Source organism: Gorilla gorilla, chromosome 14, assembly GCF_029281585.2.
Source record: "Gorilla gorilla gorilla isolate KB3781 chromosome 14, NHGRI_mGorGor1-v2.1_pri, whole genome shotgun sequence".
In the NCBI taxonomy this organism is placed as follows: domain Eukaryota; kingdom Metazoa; phylum Chordata; class Mammalia; order Primates; family Hominidae; genus Gorilla; species Gorilla gorilla.
Window position 1 is genome coordinate 71,647,715 of NC_073238.2, and position 18,922 is coordinate 71,666,636.

The 18,922-nt window shown below is 49.1% G+C and overlaps 1 protein-coding gene across 1 annotated transcript; it reads left to right on the forward strand.

Annotated features, from left to right (window-relative positions):
• The first annotated feature begins 11,478 nt into the window (after positions 1-11,478).
• On the forward strand, positions 11,479-13,161 carry LOC129526371 (proline-rich protein 20E). The gene is made up of 2 exons (XM_055360425.2): positions 11,479-11,530; positions 12,548-13,161. Exons 1-2 carry the CDS (start codon positions 11,479-11,481, stop codon positions 13,159-13,161), a joined length of 666 nt encoding a protein of 221 aa, XP_055216400.2.
• Positions 13,162-18,922: the final 5,761 nt, after the last annotated feature.

Sequence of the window (18,922 nt, forward strand, 5' to 3'; positions counted from 1 at the left end):
GGGTGACTCAGCTGTTTTACAAGTCATTCAAACCCCCCACGGCACCTATGTGCAAGGGGTCCCAGTGTTCCTCACCCACATTGCATATTGACCACTGTCTGCCACCCACGTTGTTCCCAGCCTCCCTTTCTTCCACCTGGACGTTCCCCCCAGCCCCAGTTCTGCTCCACTCCTCCCCCGACTGGACCTGAAGCCTGAGCTTCCCCTGAACTTAGAGTACACAACTTACAATATGCAAGCTGCTAAACCCCCTTTCTGTACAAGGCGATTGGAATGGAACTGTCATGTACAGTGAAAGTACACGTCACGTTTTTCAGCCAAGAAAAACCCAACCCAGACAACCTGGAAGAAGTGGGATGCAGCAACGATCAGGAAGCATGGAAATTAGGAAACTGTATTCTTAAGTCCAGAGAAGTACGATTCTGGAAAAAGGATTGATGACCTAGAATGAAAATTCCAGAAGACACTCATATAGACATGTGCGGCATGCGAAAATTCAGAAGGAGCTAGAAGTTACTAAAGTTCTTGTCTAGTGCCTGGAGACGATAGAGTGGCTGAATATAAGAGCAATAAAACTCTAGACTGACACATTTTTAAGTCTCAATGTAGGTACCCTTTGGGAACCACTAAGTGAATTGGAATAGAAGGTAAAATTTCAAACCGATTGAGGACAAAGGGGATCAAAGGACATTTGATGAATCAGGCAAAAGGTGTTGGGGTGGGGGGGGTTAACGGAAACAAGGAGAGTGCGTGACTCACTGGAACCGCTAAATGAGGAATCAGTAATTTGACGGCAGTGTCCTTGGCTTCCTCCTGGCTTCAATGGGAATATTTTAAATGTTTCACCATTAACCAAGTCGTTTGCTGTAACTTTCTCATAGATGTTTAAGTTGAGTTAGTTCCCATCTTTTCAGAGTTTGATAAATGTTGCGTTACGAACTGTTGTATTTTGTATTATATTAAGTGGGCTCTTATTGGCTGGTTTTCACTCCTTTGTAAACGTCCAAATAAAATACAGACAACTTTTTACATCAAAGATTTTTCTCTCGTGTTTTCAATCCTTCTAAATAAACCTTTCTCTTCAGACTTATTTTATAGAACAGCTCTTTTACTAAAATTTCACAAATCGCAAATATAAAATGTGTTTACTAAAAGCAGAAAGGAAGGTAGAGAAAGGTCTCCAGTCTCTGTTCTCCATTCACATCGCATCTTTCCCCATAGTCACACAAGTCTACACCAACAAACGCATACATTAAGAGCATCGTTTGTGGCTCGCTTTCACAAACACCTGGCGTGCCATGTGCCGGGGTCCCGCTGAAGTGACTATATAAGGTCCAGGCAGGCAACACAGGTGTGGTCAGGACCAGAGCCTCTGTGGGGTCCGTGCGTCTCCAAACTAGGAACAGGTGACTTCGTATTGAAGCATGGCATGGATCACAATGAGCACTGTGCAGTGGGAGCTGCTTCTTGGCTTGCCATTGGGGTCTGTCGTCCATAAGCCAGAAAGCCCCCTTGCAGTCATCCTACACACATGTGCCACTATCTCCTTGCTGTACATCTGTCTGGAAAGATGCACAGGTTTTACATTACGTGGGGGAGGGTCTGCTGATACGCTACTTCCAGGATATTTCTACCACCAGAATGCTTCATTAAACGTTTGTACGTGGAGTAAGACAGGGTCTCATTCAGTCATCCAGGCTGGAGTGCAGTGGTGCAATCACAGCTCACTGCAGCCTGCACCTCCTCAGCTCAGGTGACCCTCCAACATCAGGTTGCCAAGTAGCTCAGACTGCAGGCAGGCACCGAGACCCCTTGGTAATTCCTCCTGGTTTGTTGATTCATTCATTTACTTATTCATTTTGAAACAGAGTCTCACTCTTTCACCCAGGCTGGAGCGCGGTGGCTTCGGCTCACTGAGAACTCCATTCTCGGGAGTGAAGCGATTCTCATGTCTCGCCCTAATAAAAAGGGAAAAATTAGCCAGGCATGGTGGTGGGCCGCTGTAGTCCCAGCTGCTCAGGAGGCTGAGGCGGGAGAATCCTTTGAACCCAGGAGGCGGAGGTTGCAGTGAGCCCAGATTGAGCCATTGCAGTGATCCGAGATCATGCTATTGCCCTCCAGCCTGGGTGACAAGAGCAAAACTTTGTCTCATAATGGAAAAAAGAGAGAGAAAAGTCATCCCAGTAAGAAAGATCAAAGTTTGGAAGAGAAACTTCACAGAAGAATCTATGGGTTTGGTCAGTGAGCACACGCAATCCCAATAAGGATGAGAATACGCAAATAAGCGTGGAGCATCCTGTGGTGCCAGGGAGAAAGGAGCCGCCCAAAACCAAACAAAACCAAAAGCCACAGCGATGGGAGGTTGACAAAGGGACATGGAAGCCAACTAAAGGAGCTCCCGGTGGCCAAAGCTGGAAACATTGTGTAACAAAGTAATTAACTAAATAATTACTAATTAAATAGTTAAGTAAAATATTTGACAAAATAATCAGTTCAATTACTGAATAATTCATCCCCTGAAGTATTGGAGTGTAAACCAAAGTATACAATAGGTGTCCATAAGTCCATACTGATATAAATAAGTGATTGAATAAACAAACATGTGGGGAGAATGGGAAAATCCTCCACACAGGAGAACTCCGCAGAGTTTAGGTAGCTATTCCCCTGCAAGGAGATAAAGCATAACTTCCCTTTTATTTAAGTATAGGCTACAGGTAGCGACTTCCAAACAGTACAGCAGAGAAAGAGGTGGGAAAATCACTTTATGGTGGAGAAACGTAATCAACACTGCCCCAGCCAGGTGACCAGGACTAATAGCAGCAGTGATAAGCCGGCTTGATGGTGTGTACTCTAGACAGGATGGGATGGGAGTGGCACTTTCCCGCTGCAATCTTCCTTACAAAAACGTATAATTCCAGTCAGATCATAAGGAATACATCACACGAACTTCAGGAGAGGACATCCCACAATACATCTGATCAGTATGCAAAGTGTCAAGGTCATCAAAAACAAGGCAAGTGTGAGAAACCGTCGCAGCCAAGGGGAACCGTGACGAATTGTACGGTGGTACCCTGGATGGGGTCTTGGGACAGAAAAGGTATGTGAGGCGAAAACACAGCAAAACCTCACTTCAACAAAAAATACAAACCCAAAAAATAATTGGCCCGGCACGGTGGCTTGCGCCTGGGGTCCCAGCTACTCGGGAGGTTGAGCGGGAAGGATGGCTTGAGCTGAGGACTTCCAAACAAGCCTGGGCACATAGCGAAACCTCGCCTCTCCAAAAAATCCCAAAATTATCCCGATGTGGTGGCGCTCACCTGTAGTCCAGCTACTCCGGAGGCTGAGACAGCAGAATCACTTGAACTGATTCTCCTATCTCAGCCCCCCAAGTAGCCGCAGCGAGCCGAGATGGCACCACTGCACTCCAGCCTGGGCTACAGAGCGAGAACCCGTCTCTGTAAAAAAACGAGGATGCAAACCGACCAAATAACCCACTGTGGGATCCCCTCCAGTGTCCTGCTGTGTTTCCTGCTGTCTTCCTCCACCCGTGTGTGCACCCACAGCAATAAAAGCCAGTGGTGTGGGTCTCACACGCATCTCCAGCCCCATCGCCATCGCGCTCAGCTCCACTCTTTTTACAAAAGGCCACTTGACATCCTCCCCTGGCAGTTCAAAAGCTCCTTCAACCAGATGTGCGCAAGCCAAGCTCCGCCACTTCCCACTCAGAGCAGGTTCTCGGTCCACCTCCGCCTGAACGAACGGGCGGGCTACCAAGGCCGCAGTCTCTTCCTCAAGGGCTGTCCACACTGGGTCTCGCTTTCTCTTGGAAATTTCTCTCCCACCAGGGAACTTTCTCCTCCTCTACCTCCCTCGGTCTCAGTCTAACAGCACCCTGCGCCCAACCCCGAGGGCTGCAATAGCCTTCTTGCCTCTCCTGACTTATTCTGCGGACCCTGGGTTGGCGCTCCTTCACAGCCAGGCTGGTCGTTTCTGAAATGTTAACCCACTGCCGGACACCGTTCCACGGTTTTCCGCTGCCTTGGAACAAGACCAGCTCCTGCGCGGACCCTGCCTCCACGTCGCACCACCTCTGCGCCCGGACTTGGCCTCCCGTCCATTCCCAGAATGTGCCGGGCTCCCTTCCAGTCCGGGCCTCAGCACACTTTCTTCACTCCCCTTCCTCTCTCCCTGCCTCTCCCAGCCCGGTGCAGGTTGACTAATTTCAAATTTTATGTTCCAGATTTCAGCCCAGATATCCCCCCTTTGGATGCTTTCCTTGACCATGCTCAGATCTAAGCTAATCACATCTTCCTGTCAGCCGCTTTCAGGGCACCGCACCTCACTGTGCTGACACTCAAAGCTCATTATGCATTTTCTTCCTCAATGATTAGATTAATCAATCCACCATTGACGTCTAGAAATGGCGGCATCTCAGAAGGGCCCCATTTGACTGGCAGGGGACTGGCCCAATGCGCCTCGCAAGCCCAGCCAGGCCCACCCCAGCCGGCCCCCCTCTGACGACGCCTGTCCCTTACGCGACTGCCTTGCTGCCATATAAGAGGGACCGCGCTCGGCCTCCAGCAGTCGGCTTTCTGCTGGGCTCGGAGCCAGAACCTGCTGCGTGCTCCCTCCAGACTCCCTGGCTGCGACTGGACTACCTCAGAGCTACAGCGGTGAGGTGAACCTGTGGACACCTCCAACTCCTCGGGCCTCTCTTCGTCGAAGAGTCTTAATTTTCAGATCTGCGGAGCCAGCTGTAGGAAGATCAGGTGTGTGTCTGGGAGTCCCGGAGGGGTGGATAGATCTTGGGTGGGTGCAGTTGGGGACAGAATCCTCATTCCCCCAGAAAGGCCACGGCCATCCCCCTGCCTTGTCACCTCTGTCTTCCTAAATCCGTTCTTTCTCCCTTGTTTTTCTCCCCAGCCCCTCCCGCAGATTGCTCATGGAGGAGCCAAGGCCTTCGAAGCGACTTCGCTCCACGGCCCCTAATCAAGGTACATCAAACGCCTGCCACTCTCTTTTTAATTTCGCTTGTTCCCCAATTCTTCCCCAATTGTTTGAATTCAAACTCAATCAAGCATTCTCTGTTTCACCTTCTCATAGCCTGCCTCAACCTGGGCTGCTTGTTGTAAGTCAGCTCCCAGGTTCCACATCATCTGGGAAATTCCTTTCCCTCTTTCCAACTGTAATCCCATTTCCCAAATCTGAGATTTGCTGTTGTTGTCGCTGTTTTGTTCTGTTTAGTTTGTATTACTGTTTCTCCGTAGCAGAGCGAGTCCTCACGCTACATCTCGATCTATAATAAGCCAGTACTTCCACCTTGTTCTTTCCCGGAGGAGTTGGAATTTTACGGCTATTGCCACATTGTTCTCCAAAACATTTCCCTCCATACACTGAGTGTCCTAAATCTTTTAATCTTGTCTAGTTTGACAGACGCATAACAACAAAGCATCCACTGAAAGGAAATTCTTTAACATCTTGCTTGTCTGAAACATCTTCCTTCTACCCTCCCAGATTCTTTAGTGTAACTTTGGTTGGACACGAAATTTTAGGTGGGAAATTCATTTCCCTTGAAATTTCGAAGACATTTTCTCTTACGTTCTAGACTCAACTGCTGCTTTTGAGATGTCTGATTTGTGAGACATGTGGAATCCTAGCCCTTTCCATGTGACTTTTCCTTTCTCTGTCTCCCGCTCTCTAGAATCTTTTAGAATCTTCTCTTTTCCCTCAGCACTCTGAAATTTTATGGTGAAATGTCTCAGTGACAACATACCTCTAATTCTCTTATATCTCATCCTTCTTTCCATCACTTTAGATTTTTGCTTTGTTCTGTGGGAGATCTTCTCAACTTCCTTCTCCAATTTCCATGGAGAGTTTTGTTTCTTCTCTCACAATTTTAACTTCCAAAATCCCTCTTTCCTCTGAGTATTTATTTTTAAAAGTATCCTATAACTGCTTGATGGGTAAAATTCCTTCTATCTCTCTCTGCTCACGCTCTGCTTCTCTTTTAGCCTCAGGTGGGCCTCCTCCAGAGCCAGGCTGCTGTGTTGCGGACCCTGAAGACTCCGTGGAAGCAGATGGGCCCGCACAGCCAGCCCAACCCGCAAAACCCATGGCTTACGTGACACCCTTCGGATGGCAGACCCCGGCTCGCACAGAGTCACCCCGTCCTGCAGAGAGAGGCCGGCGCCGGGGAGGAAGCCGGCGGCCAGGGCGAGGCCGTGGCAGAAGGGCTGGGCCCCGCGGGGACGCTGGCCAGAGACAGGGGGCAGAACGCTTGACGGGACCGGACGTGCACATCCAACTGGACCACCATGGAGAGCCAGGCCACCAGGGGGAACCGGAAATCACGGAGACCGCAGCCTTCTCTCTTTCTGAAACTGGTCCTCTGCCTGGAACTGTGCAGGGAGGCCCTGGCCCCGACGTGGCGCAACCTGAGCTGGGGTTTCAGGAGCCGCCCACTGCTCCTGGGCCTCAGGCTGTTGCCTGGCAACCCGTGTTGACCCTCTATCCCTGCATCGGGTTTAGGGCTCTGGGTGACTCAGCTGTTTTACAAGTCATTCAAACCCCCCACGGCACCTATGTGCAAGGGGTCCCAGTGTTCCTCACCCACATTGCATATTGACCACTGTCTGCCACCCACGTTGTTCCCAGCCTCCCTTTCTTCCACCTGGACGTTCCCCCCAGCCCCAGTTCTGCTCCACTCCTCCCCCGACTGGACCTGAAGCCTGAGCTTCCCCTGAACTTAGAGTACACAACTTACAATATGCAAGCTGCTAAACCCCCTTTCTGTACAAGGCGATTGGAATGGAACTGTCATGTACAGTGAAAGTACACGTCACGTTTTTCAGCCAAGAAAAACCCAACCCAGACAACCTGGAAGAAGTGGGATGCAGCAACGATCAGGAAGCATGGAAATTAGGAAACTGTATTCTTAAGTCCAGAGAAGTACGATTCTGGAAAAAGGATTGATGACCTAGAATGAAAATTCCAGAAGACACTCATATAGACATGTGCGGCATGCGAAAATTCAGAAGGAGCTAGAAGTTACTAAAGTTCTTGTCTAGTGCCTGGAGACGATAGAGTGGCTGAATATAAGAGCAATAAAACTCTAGACTGACACATTTTTAAGTCTCAATGTAGGTACCCTTTGGGAACCACTAAGTGAATTGGAATAGAAGGTAAAATTTCAAACCGATTGAGGACAAAGGGGATCAAAGGACATTTGATGAATCAGGCAAAAGGTGTTGGGGTGGGGGGGGTTAACGGAAACAAGGAGAGTGCGTGACTCACTGGAACCGCTAAATGAGGAATCAGTAATTTGACGGCAGTGTCCTTGGCTTCCTCCTGGCTTCAATGGGAATATTTTAAATGTTTCACCATTAACCAAGTCGTTTGCTGTAACTTTCTCATAGATGTTTAAGTTGAGTTAGTTCCCATCTTTTCAGAGTTTGATAAATGTTGCGTTACGAACTGTTGTATTTTGTATTATATTAAGTGGGCTCTTATTGGCTGGTTTTCACTCCTTTGTAAACGTCCAAATAAAATACAGACAACTTTTTACATCAAAGATTTTTCTCTCGTGTTTTCAATCCTTCTAAATAAACCTTTCTCTTCAGACTTATTTTATAGAACAGCTCTTTTACTAAAATTTCACAAATCGCAAATATAAAATGTGTTTACTAAAAGCAGAAAGGAAGGTAGAGAAAGGTCTCCAGTCTCTGTTCTCCATTCACATCGCATCTTTCCCCATAGTCACACAAGTCTACACCAACAAACGCATACATTAAGAGCATCATTTGTGGCTCGCTTTCACAAACACCTGGCGTGCCATGTGCCGGGGTCCCGCTGAAGTGACTATATAAGGTCCAGGCAGGCAACACAGGTGTGGTCAGGACCAGAGCCTCTGTGGGGTCCGTGCGTCTCCAAACTAGGAACAGGTGACTTCGTATTGAAGCATGGCATGGATCACAATGAGCACTGTGCAGTGGGAGCTGCTTCTTGGCTTGCCATTGGGGTCTGTCGTCCATAAGCCAGAAAGCCCCCTTGCAGTCATCCTACACACATGTGCCACTATCTCCTTGCTGTACATCTGTCTGGAAAGATGCACAGGTTTTACATTACGTGGGGGAGGGTCTGCTGATACGCTACTTCCAGGATATTTCTACCACCAGAATGCTTCATTAAACGTTTGTACGTGGAGTAAGACAGGGTCTCATTCAGTCATCCAGGCTGGAGTGCAGTGGTGCAATCACAGCTCACTGCAGCCTGCACCTCCTCAGCTCAGGTGACCCTCCAACATCAGGTTGCCAAGTAGCTCAGACTGCAGGCAGGCACCGAGACCCCTTGGTAATTCCTCCTGGTTTGTTGATTCATTCATTTACTTATTCATTTTGAAACAGAGTCTCACTCTTTCACCCAGGCTGGAGCGCGGTGGCTTCGGCTCACTGAGAACTCCATTCTCGGGAGTGAAGCGATTCTCATGTCTCGCCCTAATAAAAAGGGAAAAATTAGCCAGGCATGGTGGTGGGCCGCTGTAGTCCCAGCTGCTCAGGAGGCTGAGGCGGGAGAATCCTTTGAACCCAGGAGGCGGAGGTTGCAGTGAGCCCAGATTGAGCCATTGCAGTGATCCGAGATCATGCTATTGCCCTCCAGCCTGGGTGACAAGAGCAAAACTTTGTCTCATAATGGAAAAAAGAGAGAGAAAAGTCATCCCAGTAAGAAAGATCAAAGTTTGGAAGAGAAACTTCACAGAAGAATCTATGGGTTTGGTCAGTGAGCACACGCAATCCCAATAAGGATGAGAATACGCAAATAAGCGTGGAGCATCCTGTGGTGCCAGGGAGAAAGGAGCCGCCCAAAACCAAACAAAACCAAAAGCCACAGCGATGGGAGGTTGACAAAGGGACATGGAAGCCAACTAAAGGAGCTCCCGGTGGCCAAAGCTGGAAACATTGTGTAACAAAGTAATTAACTAAATAATTACTAATTAAATAGTTAAGTAAAATATTTGACAAAATAATCAGTTCAATTATTGAATAATTCATCCCCTGAAGTATTGGAGTGTAAACCAAAGTATACAATAGGTGTCCATAAGTCCATACTGATATAAATAAGTGATTGAATAAACAAACATGTGGGGAGAATGGGAAAATCCTCCACACAGGAGAACTCCGCAGAGTTTAGGTAGCTATTCCCCTGCAAGGAGATAAAGCATAACTTCCCTTTTATTTAAGTATAGGCTACAGGTAGCGACTTCCAAACAGTACAGTAGAGAAAGAGGTGGGAAAATCACTTTATGGTGGAGAAACGTAATCAACACTGCCCCAGCCAGGTGACCAGGACTAATAGCAGCAGTGATAAGCCGGCTTGATGGTGTGTACTCTAGACAGGATGGGATGGGAGTGGCACTTTCCCGCTGCAATCTTCCTTACAAAAACGTATAATTCCAGTCAGATCATAAGGAATACATCACACGAACTTCAGGAGAGGACATCCCACAATACATCTGATCAGTATGCAAAGTGTCAAGGTCATCAAAAACAAGGCAAGTGTGAGAAACCGTCGCAGCCAAGGGGAACCGTGACGAATTGTACGGTGGTACCCTGGATGGGGTCTTGGGACAGAAAAGGTATGTGAGGCGAAAACACAGCAAAACCTCACTTCAACAAAAAATACAAACCCAAAAAATAATTGGCCCGGCACGGTGGCTTGCGCCTGGGGTCCCAGCTACTCGGGAGGTTGAGCGGGAAGGATGGCTTGAGCTGAGGACTTCCAAACAAGCCTGGGCACATAGCGAAACCTCGCCTCTCCAAAAAATCCCAAAATTATCCCGATGTGGTGGCGCTCACCTGTAGTCCAGCTACTCCGGAGGCTGAGACAGCAGAATCACTTGAACTGATTCTCCTATCTCAGCCCCCCAAGTAGCCGCAGCGAGCCGAGATGGCACCACTGCACTCCAGCCTGGGCTACAGAGCGAGAACCCGTCTCTGTAAAAAAACGAGGATGCAAACCGACCAAATAACCCACTGTGGGATCCCCTCCAGTGTCCTGCTGTGTTTCCTGCTGTCTTCCTCCACCCGTGTGTGCACCCACAGCAATAAAAGCCAGTGGTGTGGGTCTCACACGCATCTCCAGCCCCATCGCCATCGCGCTCAGCTCCACTCTTTTTACAAAAGGCCACTTGACATCCTCCCCTGGCAGTTCAAAAGCTCCTTCAACCAGATGTGCGCAAGCCAAGCTCCGCCACTTCCCACTCAGAGCAGGTTCTCGGTCCACCTCCGCCTGAACGAACGGGCGGGCTACCAAGGCCGCAGTCTCTTCCTCAAGGGCTGTCCACACTGGGTCTCGCTTTCTCTTGGAAATTTCTCTCCCACCAGGGAACTTTCTCCTCCTCTACCTCCCTCGGTCTCAGTCTAACAGCACCCTGCGCCCAACCCCGAGGGCTGCAATAGCCTTCTTGCCTCTCCTGACTTATTCTGCGGACCCTGGGTTGGCGCTCCTTCACAGCCAGGCTGGTCGTTTCTGAAATGTTAACCCACTGCCGGACACCGTTCCACGGTTTTCCGCTGCCTTGGAACAAGACCAGCTCCTGCGCGGACCCTGCCTCCACGTCGCACCACCTCTGCGCCCGGACTTGGCCTCCCGTCCATTCCCAGAATGTGCCGGGCTCCCTTCCAGTCCGGGCCTCAGCACACTTTCTTCACTCCCCTTCCTCTCTCCCTGCCTCTCCCAGCCCGGTGCAGGTTGACTAATTTCAAATTTTATGTTCCAGATTTCAGCCCAGATATCCCCCCTTTGGATGCTTTCCTTGACCATGCTCAGATCTAAGCTAATCACATCTTCCTGTCAGCCGCTTTCAGGGCACCGCACCTCACTGTGCTGACACTCAAAGCTCATTATGCATTTTCTTCCTCAATGATTAGATTAATCAATCCACCACTGACGTCTAGAAATGGCGGCATCTCAGAAGGGCCCCATTTGACTGGCAGGGGACTGGCCCAATGCGCCTCGCAAGCCCAGCCAGGCCCACCCCAGCCGGCCCCCCTCTGACGACGCCTGTCCCTTACGCGACTGCCTTGCTGCCATATAAGAGGGACCGCGCTCGGCCTCCAGCAGTCGGCTTTCTGCTGGGCTCGGAGCCAGAACCTGCTGCGTGCTCCCTCCAGACTCCCTGGCTGCGGCTGGACTACCTCAGAGCTACAGCGGTGAGGTGAACCTGTGGACACCTCCAACTCCTCGGGCCTCTCTTCGTCGAAGAGTCTCTTAATTTTCAGATCTCCGGAGCCAGCTGTAGGAAGATCAGGTGTGTGTCTGGGAGTCCCGGAGGGGTGGATAGATCTTGGGTGGGTGCAGTTGGGGACAGAATCCTCATTCCCCCAGAAAGGCCACGGCCATCCCCCTGCCTTGTCACCTCTGTCTTCCTAAATCCGTTCTTTCTCCCTTGTTTTTCTCCCCAGCCCCTCCCGCAGATTGCTCATGGAGGAGCCAAGGCCTTCGAAGCGACTTCGCTCCACGGCCCCTAATCAAGGTACATCAAACGCCTGCCACTCTCTTTTTAATTTCGCTTGTTCCCCAATTCTTCCCCAATTGTTTGAATTCAAACTCAATCAAGCATTCTCTGTTTCACCTTCTCATAGCCTGCCTCAACCTGGGCTGCTTGTTGTAAGTCAGCTCCCAGGTTCCACATCATCTGGGAAATTCCTTTCCCTCTTTCCAACTGTAATCCCATTTCCCAAATCTGAGATTTGCTGTTGTTGTCGCTGTTTTGTTCTGTTTAGTTTGTATTACTGTTTCTCCGTAGCAGAGCGAGTCCTCACGCTACATCTTGATCTATAATAAGCCAGTACTTCCACCTTGTTCTTTCCCGGAGGAGTTGGAATTTTACGGCTATTGCCACATTGTTCTCCAAAACATTTCCCTTCATACACTGAGTGTCCTAAATCTTTTAATCTTGTCTAGTTTGACAGACGCATAACAACAAAGCATCCACTGAAAGGAAATTCTTTAACATCTTGCTTGTCTGAAACATCTTCCTTCTACCCTCCCAGATTCTTTAGTGTAACTTTGGTTGGACACGAAATTTTAGGTGGGAAATTCATTTCCCTTGAAATTTCGAAGACATTTTCTCTTACGTTCTAGACTCAACTGCTGCTTTTGAGATGTCTGATTTGTGAGACATGTGGAATCCTAGCCCTTTCCATGTGACTTTTCCTTTCTCTGTCTCCCGCTCTCTAGAATCTTTTAGAATCTTCTCTTTTCCCTCAGCACTCTGAAATTTTATGGTGAAATGTCTCAGTGACAACATACCTCTAATTCTCTTATATCTCATCCTTCTTTCCATCACTTTAGATTTTTGCTTTGTTCTGTGGGAGATCTTCTCAACTTCCTTCTCCAATTTCCATGGAGAGTTTTGTTTCTTCTCTCACAATTTTAACTTCCAAAATCCCTCTTTTCTCTGAGTATTTATTTTTAAAAGTATCCTATAACTGCTTGATGGGTAAAATTCCTTCTATCTCTCTCTGCTCACGCTCTGCTTCTCTTTTAGCCTCAGGTGGGCCTCCTCCAGAGCCAGGCTGCTGTGTTGCGGACCCTGAAGACTCCGTGGAAGCAGATGGGCCCGCACAGCCAGCCCAACCCGCAAAACCCATCGCTTACGTGACACCCTTCGGATGGCAGACCCCGGCTCGCACAGAGTCACCCCATCCTGCAGAGAGAGGCCGGCGCCGGGGAGGAAGCCGGCGGCCAGGGCGAGGCCGTGGCAGAAGGGCTGGGCCCCGCGGGGACGCTGGCCAGAGACAGGGGGCAGAACGCTTGACGGGACCGGACGTACACATCCAACTGGACCACCATGGAGAGCCAGGCCACCAGGGGGAACCGGAAATCACGGAGACCGCAGCCTTCTCTCTTTCTGAAACTGGTCCTCTGCCTGGAACTGTGCAGGGAGGCCCTGGCCCCGACGTGGCGCAACCTGAGCTGGGGTTTCAGGAGCCGCCCACTGCTCCTGGGCCTCAGGCTGTTGCCTGGCAACCCGTGTTGACCCTCTATCCCTGCATCGGGTTTAGGGCTCTGGGTGACTCAGCTGTTTTACAAGTCATTCAAACCCCCCACGGCACCTATGTGCAAGGGGTCCCAGTGTTCCTCACCCACATTGCATATTGACCACTGTCTGCCACCCACGTTGTTCCCAGCCTCCCTTTCTTCCACCTGGACGTTCCCCCCAGCCCCAGTTCTGCTCCACTCCTCCCCTGACTGGACCTGAAGCCTGAGCTTACCCTGAACTTAGAGTACACAACTTACAATATGCAAGCTGCTAAACCCCCTTTCTGTACAAGGCGATTGGAATGGAACTGTCATGTACAGTGAAAGTACACGTCACGTTTTTCAGCCAAGAAAAACCCAACCCAGACAACCTGGAAGAAGTGGGATGCAGCAACGATCAGGAAGCATGGAAATTAGGAAACTGTATTCTTAAGTCCAGAGAAGTACGATTCTGGAAAAAGGATTGATGACCTAGAATGAAAATTCCAGAAGACACTCATATAGACATGTGCGGCATGCGAAAATTCAGAAGGAGCTAGAAGTTACTAAAGTTCTTGTCTAGTGCCTGGAGACGATAGAGTGGCTGAATATAAGAGCAATAAAACTCTAGACTGACACATTTTTAAGTCTCAATGTAGGTACCCTTTGGGAACCACTAAGTGAATTGGAATAGAAGGTAAAATTTCAAACCGATTGAGGACAAAGGGGATCAAAGGACATTTGATGAATCAGGCAAAAGGTGTTGGGGTGGGGGGGGTTAACGGAAACAAGGAGAGTGCGTGACTCACTGGAACCGCTAAATGAGGAATCAGTAATTTGACGGCAGTGTCCTTGGCTTCCTCCTGGCTTCAATGGGAATATTTTAAATGTTTCACCATTAACCAAGTCGTTTGCTGTAACTTTCTCATAGATGTTTAAGTTGAGTTAGTTCCCATCTTTTCAGAGTTTGATAAATGTTGCGTTACGAACTGTTGTATTTTGTATTATATTAAGTGGGCTCTTATTGGCTGGTTTTCACTCCTTTGTAAACGTCCAAATAAAATACAGACAACTTTTTACATCAAAGATTTTTCTCTCGTGTTTTCAATCCTTCTAAATAAACCTTTCTCTTCAGACTTATTTTATAGAACAGCTCTTTTACTAAAATTTCACAAATCGCAAATATAAAATGTGTTTACTAAAAGCAGAAAGGAAGGTAGAGAAAGGTCTCCAGTCTCTGTTCTCCATTCACATCGCATCTTTCCCCATAGTCACACAAGTCTACACCAACAAACGCATACATTAAGAGCATCATTTGTGGCTCGCTTTCACAAACACCTGGCGTGCCATGTGCCGGGGTCCCGCTGAAGTGACTATATAAGGTCCAGGCAGGCAACACAGGTGTGGTCAGGACCAGAGCCTCTGTGGGGTCCGTGCGTCTCCAAACTAGGAACAGGTGACTTCGTATTGAAGCATGGCATGGATCACAATGAGCACTGTGCAGTGGGAGCTGCTTCTTGGCTTGCCATTGGGGTCTGTCGTCCATAAGCCAGAAAGCCCCCTTGCAGTCATCCTACACACATGTGCCACTATCTCCTTGCTGTACATCTGTCTGGAAAGATGCACAGGTTTTACATTACGTGGGGGAGGGTCTGCTGATACGCTACTTCCAGGATATTTCTACCACCAGAATGCTTCATTAAACGTTTGTACGTGGAGTAAGACAGGGTCTCATTCAGTCATCCAGGCTGGAGTGCAGTGGTGCAATCACAGCTCACTGCAGCCTGCACCTCCTCAGCTCAGGTGACCCTCCAACATCAGGTTGCCAAGTAGCTCAGACTGCAGGCAGGCACCGAGACCCCTTGGTAATTCCTCCTGGTTTGTTGATTCATTCATTTACTTATTCATTTTGAAACAGAGTCTCACTCTTTCACCCAGGCTGGAGCGCGGTGGCTTCGGCTCACTGAGAACTCCATTCTCGGGAGTGAAGCGATTCTCATGTCTCGCCCTAATAAAAAGGGAAAAATTAGCCAGGCATGGTGGTGGGCCGCTGTAGTCCCAGCTGCTCAGGAGGCTGAGGCGGGAGAATCCTTTGAACCCAGGAGGCGGAGGTTGCAGTGAGCCCAGATTGAGCCATTGCAGTGATCCGAGATCATGCTATTGCCCTCCAGCCTGGGTGACAAGAGCAAAACTTTGTCTCATAATGGAAAAAAGAGAGAGAAAAGTCATCCCAGTAAGAAAGATCAAAGTTTGGAAGAGAAACTTCACAGAAGAATCTATGGGTTTGGTCAGTGAGCACACGCAATCCCAATAAGGATGAGAATACGCAAATAAGCGTGGAGCATCCTGTGGTGCCAGGGAGAAAGGAGCCGCCCAAAACCAAACAAAACCAAAAGCCACAGCGATGGGAGGTTGACAAAGGGACATGGAAGCCAACTAAAGGAGCTCCCGGTGGCCAAAGCTGGAAACATTGTGTAACAAAGTAATTAACTAAATAATTACTAATTAAATAGTTAAGTAAAATATTTGACAAAATAATCAGTTCAATTATTGAATAATTCATCCCCTGAAGTATTGGAGTGTAAACCAAAGTATACAATAGGTGTCCATAAGTCCATACTGATATAAATAAGTGATTAAATAAACAAACATGTGGGGAGAATGGGAAAATCCTCCACACAGGAGAACTCCGCAGAGTTTAGGTAGCTATTCCCCTGCAAGGAGATAAAGCATAACTTCCCTTTTATTTAAGTATAGGCTACAGGTAGCGACTTCCAAACAGTACAGTAGAGAAAGAGGTGGGAAAATCACTTTATGGTGGAGAAACGTAATCAACACTGCCCCAGCCAGGTGACCAGGACTAATAGCAGCAGTGATAAGCCGGCTTGATGGTGTGTACTCTAGACAGGATGGGATGGGAGTGGCACTTTCCCGCTGCAATCTTCCTTACAAAAACGTATAATTCCAGTCAGATCATAAGGAATACATCACACGAACTTCAGGAGAGGACATCCCACAATACATCTGATCAGTATGCAAAGTGTCAAGGTCATCAAAAACAAGGCAAGTGTGAGAAACCGTCGCAGCCAAGGGGAACCGTGACGAATTGTACGGTGGTACCCTGGATGGGGTCTTGGGACAGAAAAGGTATGTGAGGCGAAAACACAGCAAAACCTCACTTCAACAAAAAATACAAACCCAAAAAATAATTGGCCCGGCACGGTGGCTTGCGCCTGGGGTCCCAGCTACTCGGGAGGTTGAGCGGGAAGGATGGCTTGAGCTGAGGACTTCCAAACAAGCCTGGGCACATAGCGAAACCTCGCCTCTCCAAAAAATCCCAAAATTATCCCGATGTGGTGGCGCTCACCTGTAGTCCAGCTACTCCGGAGGCTGAGACAGCAGAATCACTTGAACTGATTCTCCTATCTCAGCCCCCCAAGTAGCCGCAGCGAGCCGAGATGGCACCACTGCACTCCAGCCTGGGCTACAGAGCGAGAACCCGTCTCTGTAAAAAAACGAGGATGCAAACCGACCAAATAACCCACTGTGGGATCCCCTCCAGTGTCCTGCTGTGTTTCCTGCTGTCTTCCTCCACCCGTGTGTGCACCCACAGCAATAAAAGCCAGTGGTGTGGGTCTCACACGCATCTCCAGCCCCATCGCCATCGCGCTCAGCTCCACTCTTTTTACAAAAGGCCACTTGACATCCTCCCCTGGCAGTTCAAAAGCTCCTTCAACCAGATGTGCGCAAGCCAAGCTCCGCCACTTCCCACTCAGAGCAGGTTCTCGGTCCACCTCCGCCTGAACGAACGGGCGGGCTACCAAGGCCGCAGTCTCTTCCTCAAGGGCTGTCCACACTGGGTCTCGCTTTCTCTTGGAAATTTCTCTCCCACCAGGGAACTTTCTCCTCCTCTACCTCCCTCGGTCTCAGTCTAACAGCACCCTGCGCCCAACCCCGAGGGCTGCAATAGCCTTCTTGCCTCTCCTGACTTATTCTGCGGACCCTGGGTTGGCGCTCCTTCACAGCCAGGCTGGTCGTTTCTGAAATGTTAACCCACTGCCGGACACCGTTCCACGGTTTTCCGCTGCCTTGGAACAAGACCAGCTCCTGCGCGGACCCTGCCTCCACGTCGCACCACCTCTGCGCCCGGACTTGGCCTCCCGTCCATTCCCAGAATGTGCCGGGCTCCCTTCCAGTCCGGGCCTCAGCACACTTTCTTCACTCCCCTTCCTCTCTCCCTGCCTCTCCCAGCCCGGTGCAGGTTGACTAATTTCAAATTTTATGTTCCAGATTTCAGCCCAGATATCCCCCCTTTGGATGCTTTCCTTGACCATGCTCAGATCTAAGCTAATCACATCTTCCTGTCAGCCGCTTTCAGGGCACCGCACCTCACTGTGCTGACACTCAAAGCTCATTATGCATTTTCTTCCTCAATGATTAGATTAATCAATCCACCACTGACGTCTAGAAATGGCGGCATCTCAGAAGGGCCCCATTTGACTGGCAGGGGACTGGCCCAATGCGCCTCGCAAGCCCAGCCAGGCCCACCCCAGCCGGCCCCCCTCTGACGACGCCTGTCCCTTACGCGACTGCCTTGCTGCCATATAAGAGGGACCGCGCTCGGCCTCCAGCAGTCGGCTTTCTGCTGGGCTCGGAGCCAGAACCTGCTGCGTGCTCCCTCCAGACTCCCTGGCTGCGGCTGGACTACCTCAGAGCTACAGCGGTGAGGTGAACCTGTGGACACCTCCAACTCCTCGGGCCTCTCTTCGTCGAAGAGTCTCTTAATTTTCAGATCTCCGGAGCCAGCTGTAGGAAGATCAGGTGTGTGTCTGGGAGTCCCGGAGGGGTGGATAGATCTTGGGTGGGTGCAGTTGGGGACAGAATCCTCATTCCCCCAGAAAGGCCACGGCCATCCCCCTGCCTTGTCACCTCTGTCTTCCTAAATCCGTTCTTTCTCCCTTGTTTTTCTCCCCAGCCCCTCCCGCAGATTGCTCATGGAGGAGCCAAGGCCTTCGAAGCGACTTCGCTCCACGGCCCCTAATCAAGGTACATCAAACGCCTGCCACTCTCTTTTTAATTTCGCTTGTTCCCCAATTCTTCCCCAATTGTTTGAATTCAAACTCAATCAAGCATTCTCTGTTTCACCTTCTCATAGCCTGCCTCAACCTGGGCTGCTTGTTGTAAGTCAGCTCCCAGGTTCCACATCATCTGGGAAATTCCTTTCCCTCTTTCCAACTGTAATCCCATTTCCCAAATCTGAGATTTGCTGTTGTTGTCGCTGTTTTGTTCTGTTTAGTTTGTATTACTGTTTCTCCGTAGCAGAGCGAGTCCTCACGCTACATCTTGATCTATAATAAGCCAGTACTTCCACCTTGTTCTTTCCCGGAGGAGTTGGAATTTTACGGCTATTGCCACATTGTTCTCCAAAACATTTCCCTTCATACACTGAGTGTCCTAAATCTTTTAATCTTGTCTAGTTTGACAGACGCATAACAACAAAGCATCCACTGAAAGGAAATTCTTTAACATCTTGCTTGTCTGAAACATCTTCCTTCTACCCTCCCAGATTCTTTAGTGTAACTTTGGTTGGACACGAAATTTTAGGTGGGAAATTCATTTCCCTTGAAATTTCGAAGACATTTTCTCTTACGTTCTAGACTCAACTGCTGCTTTTGAGATGTCTGATTTGTGAGACATGTGGAATCCTAGCCCTTTCCATGTGACTTTTCCTTTCTCTGTCTCCCGCTCTCTAGAATCTTTTAGAATCTTCTCTTTTCCCTCAGCACTCTGAAATTTTATGGTGAAATGTCTCAGTGACAACATACCTCTAATTCTCTTATATCTCATCCTTCTTTCCATCACTTTAGATTTTTGCTTTGTTCTGTGGGAGATCTTCTCAACT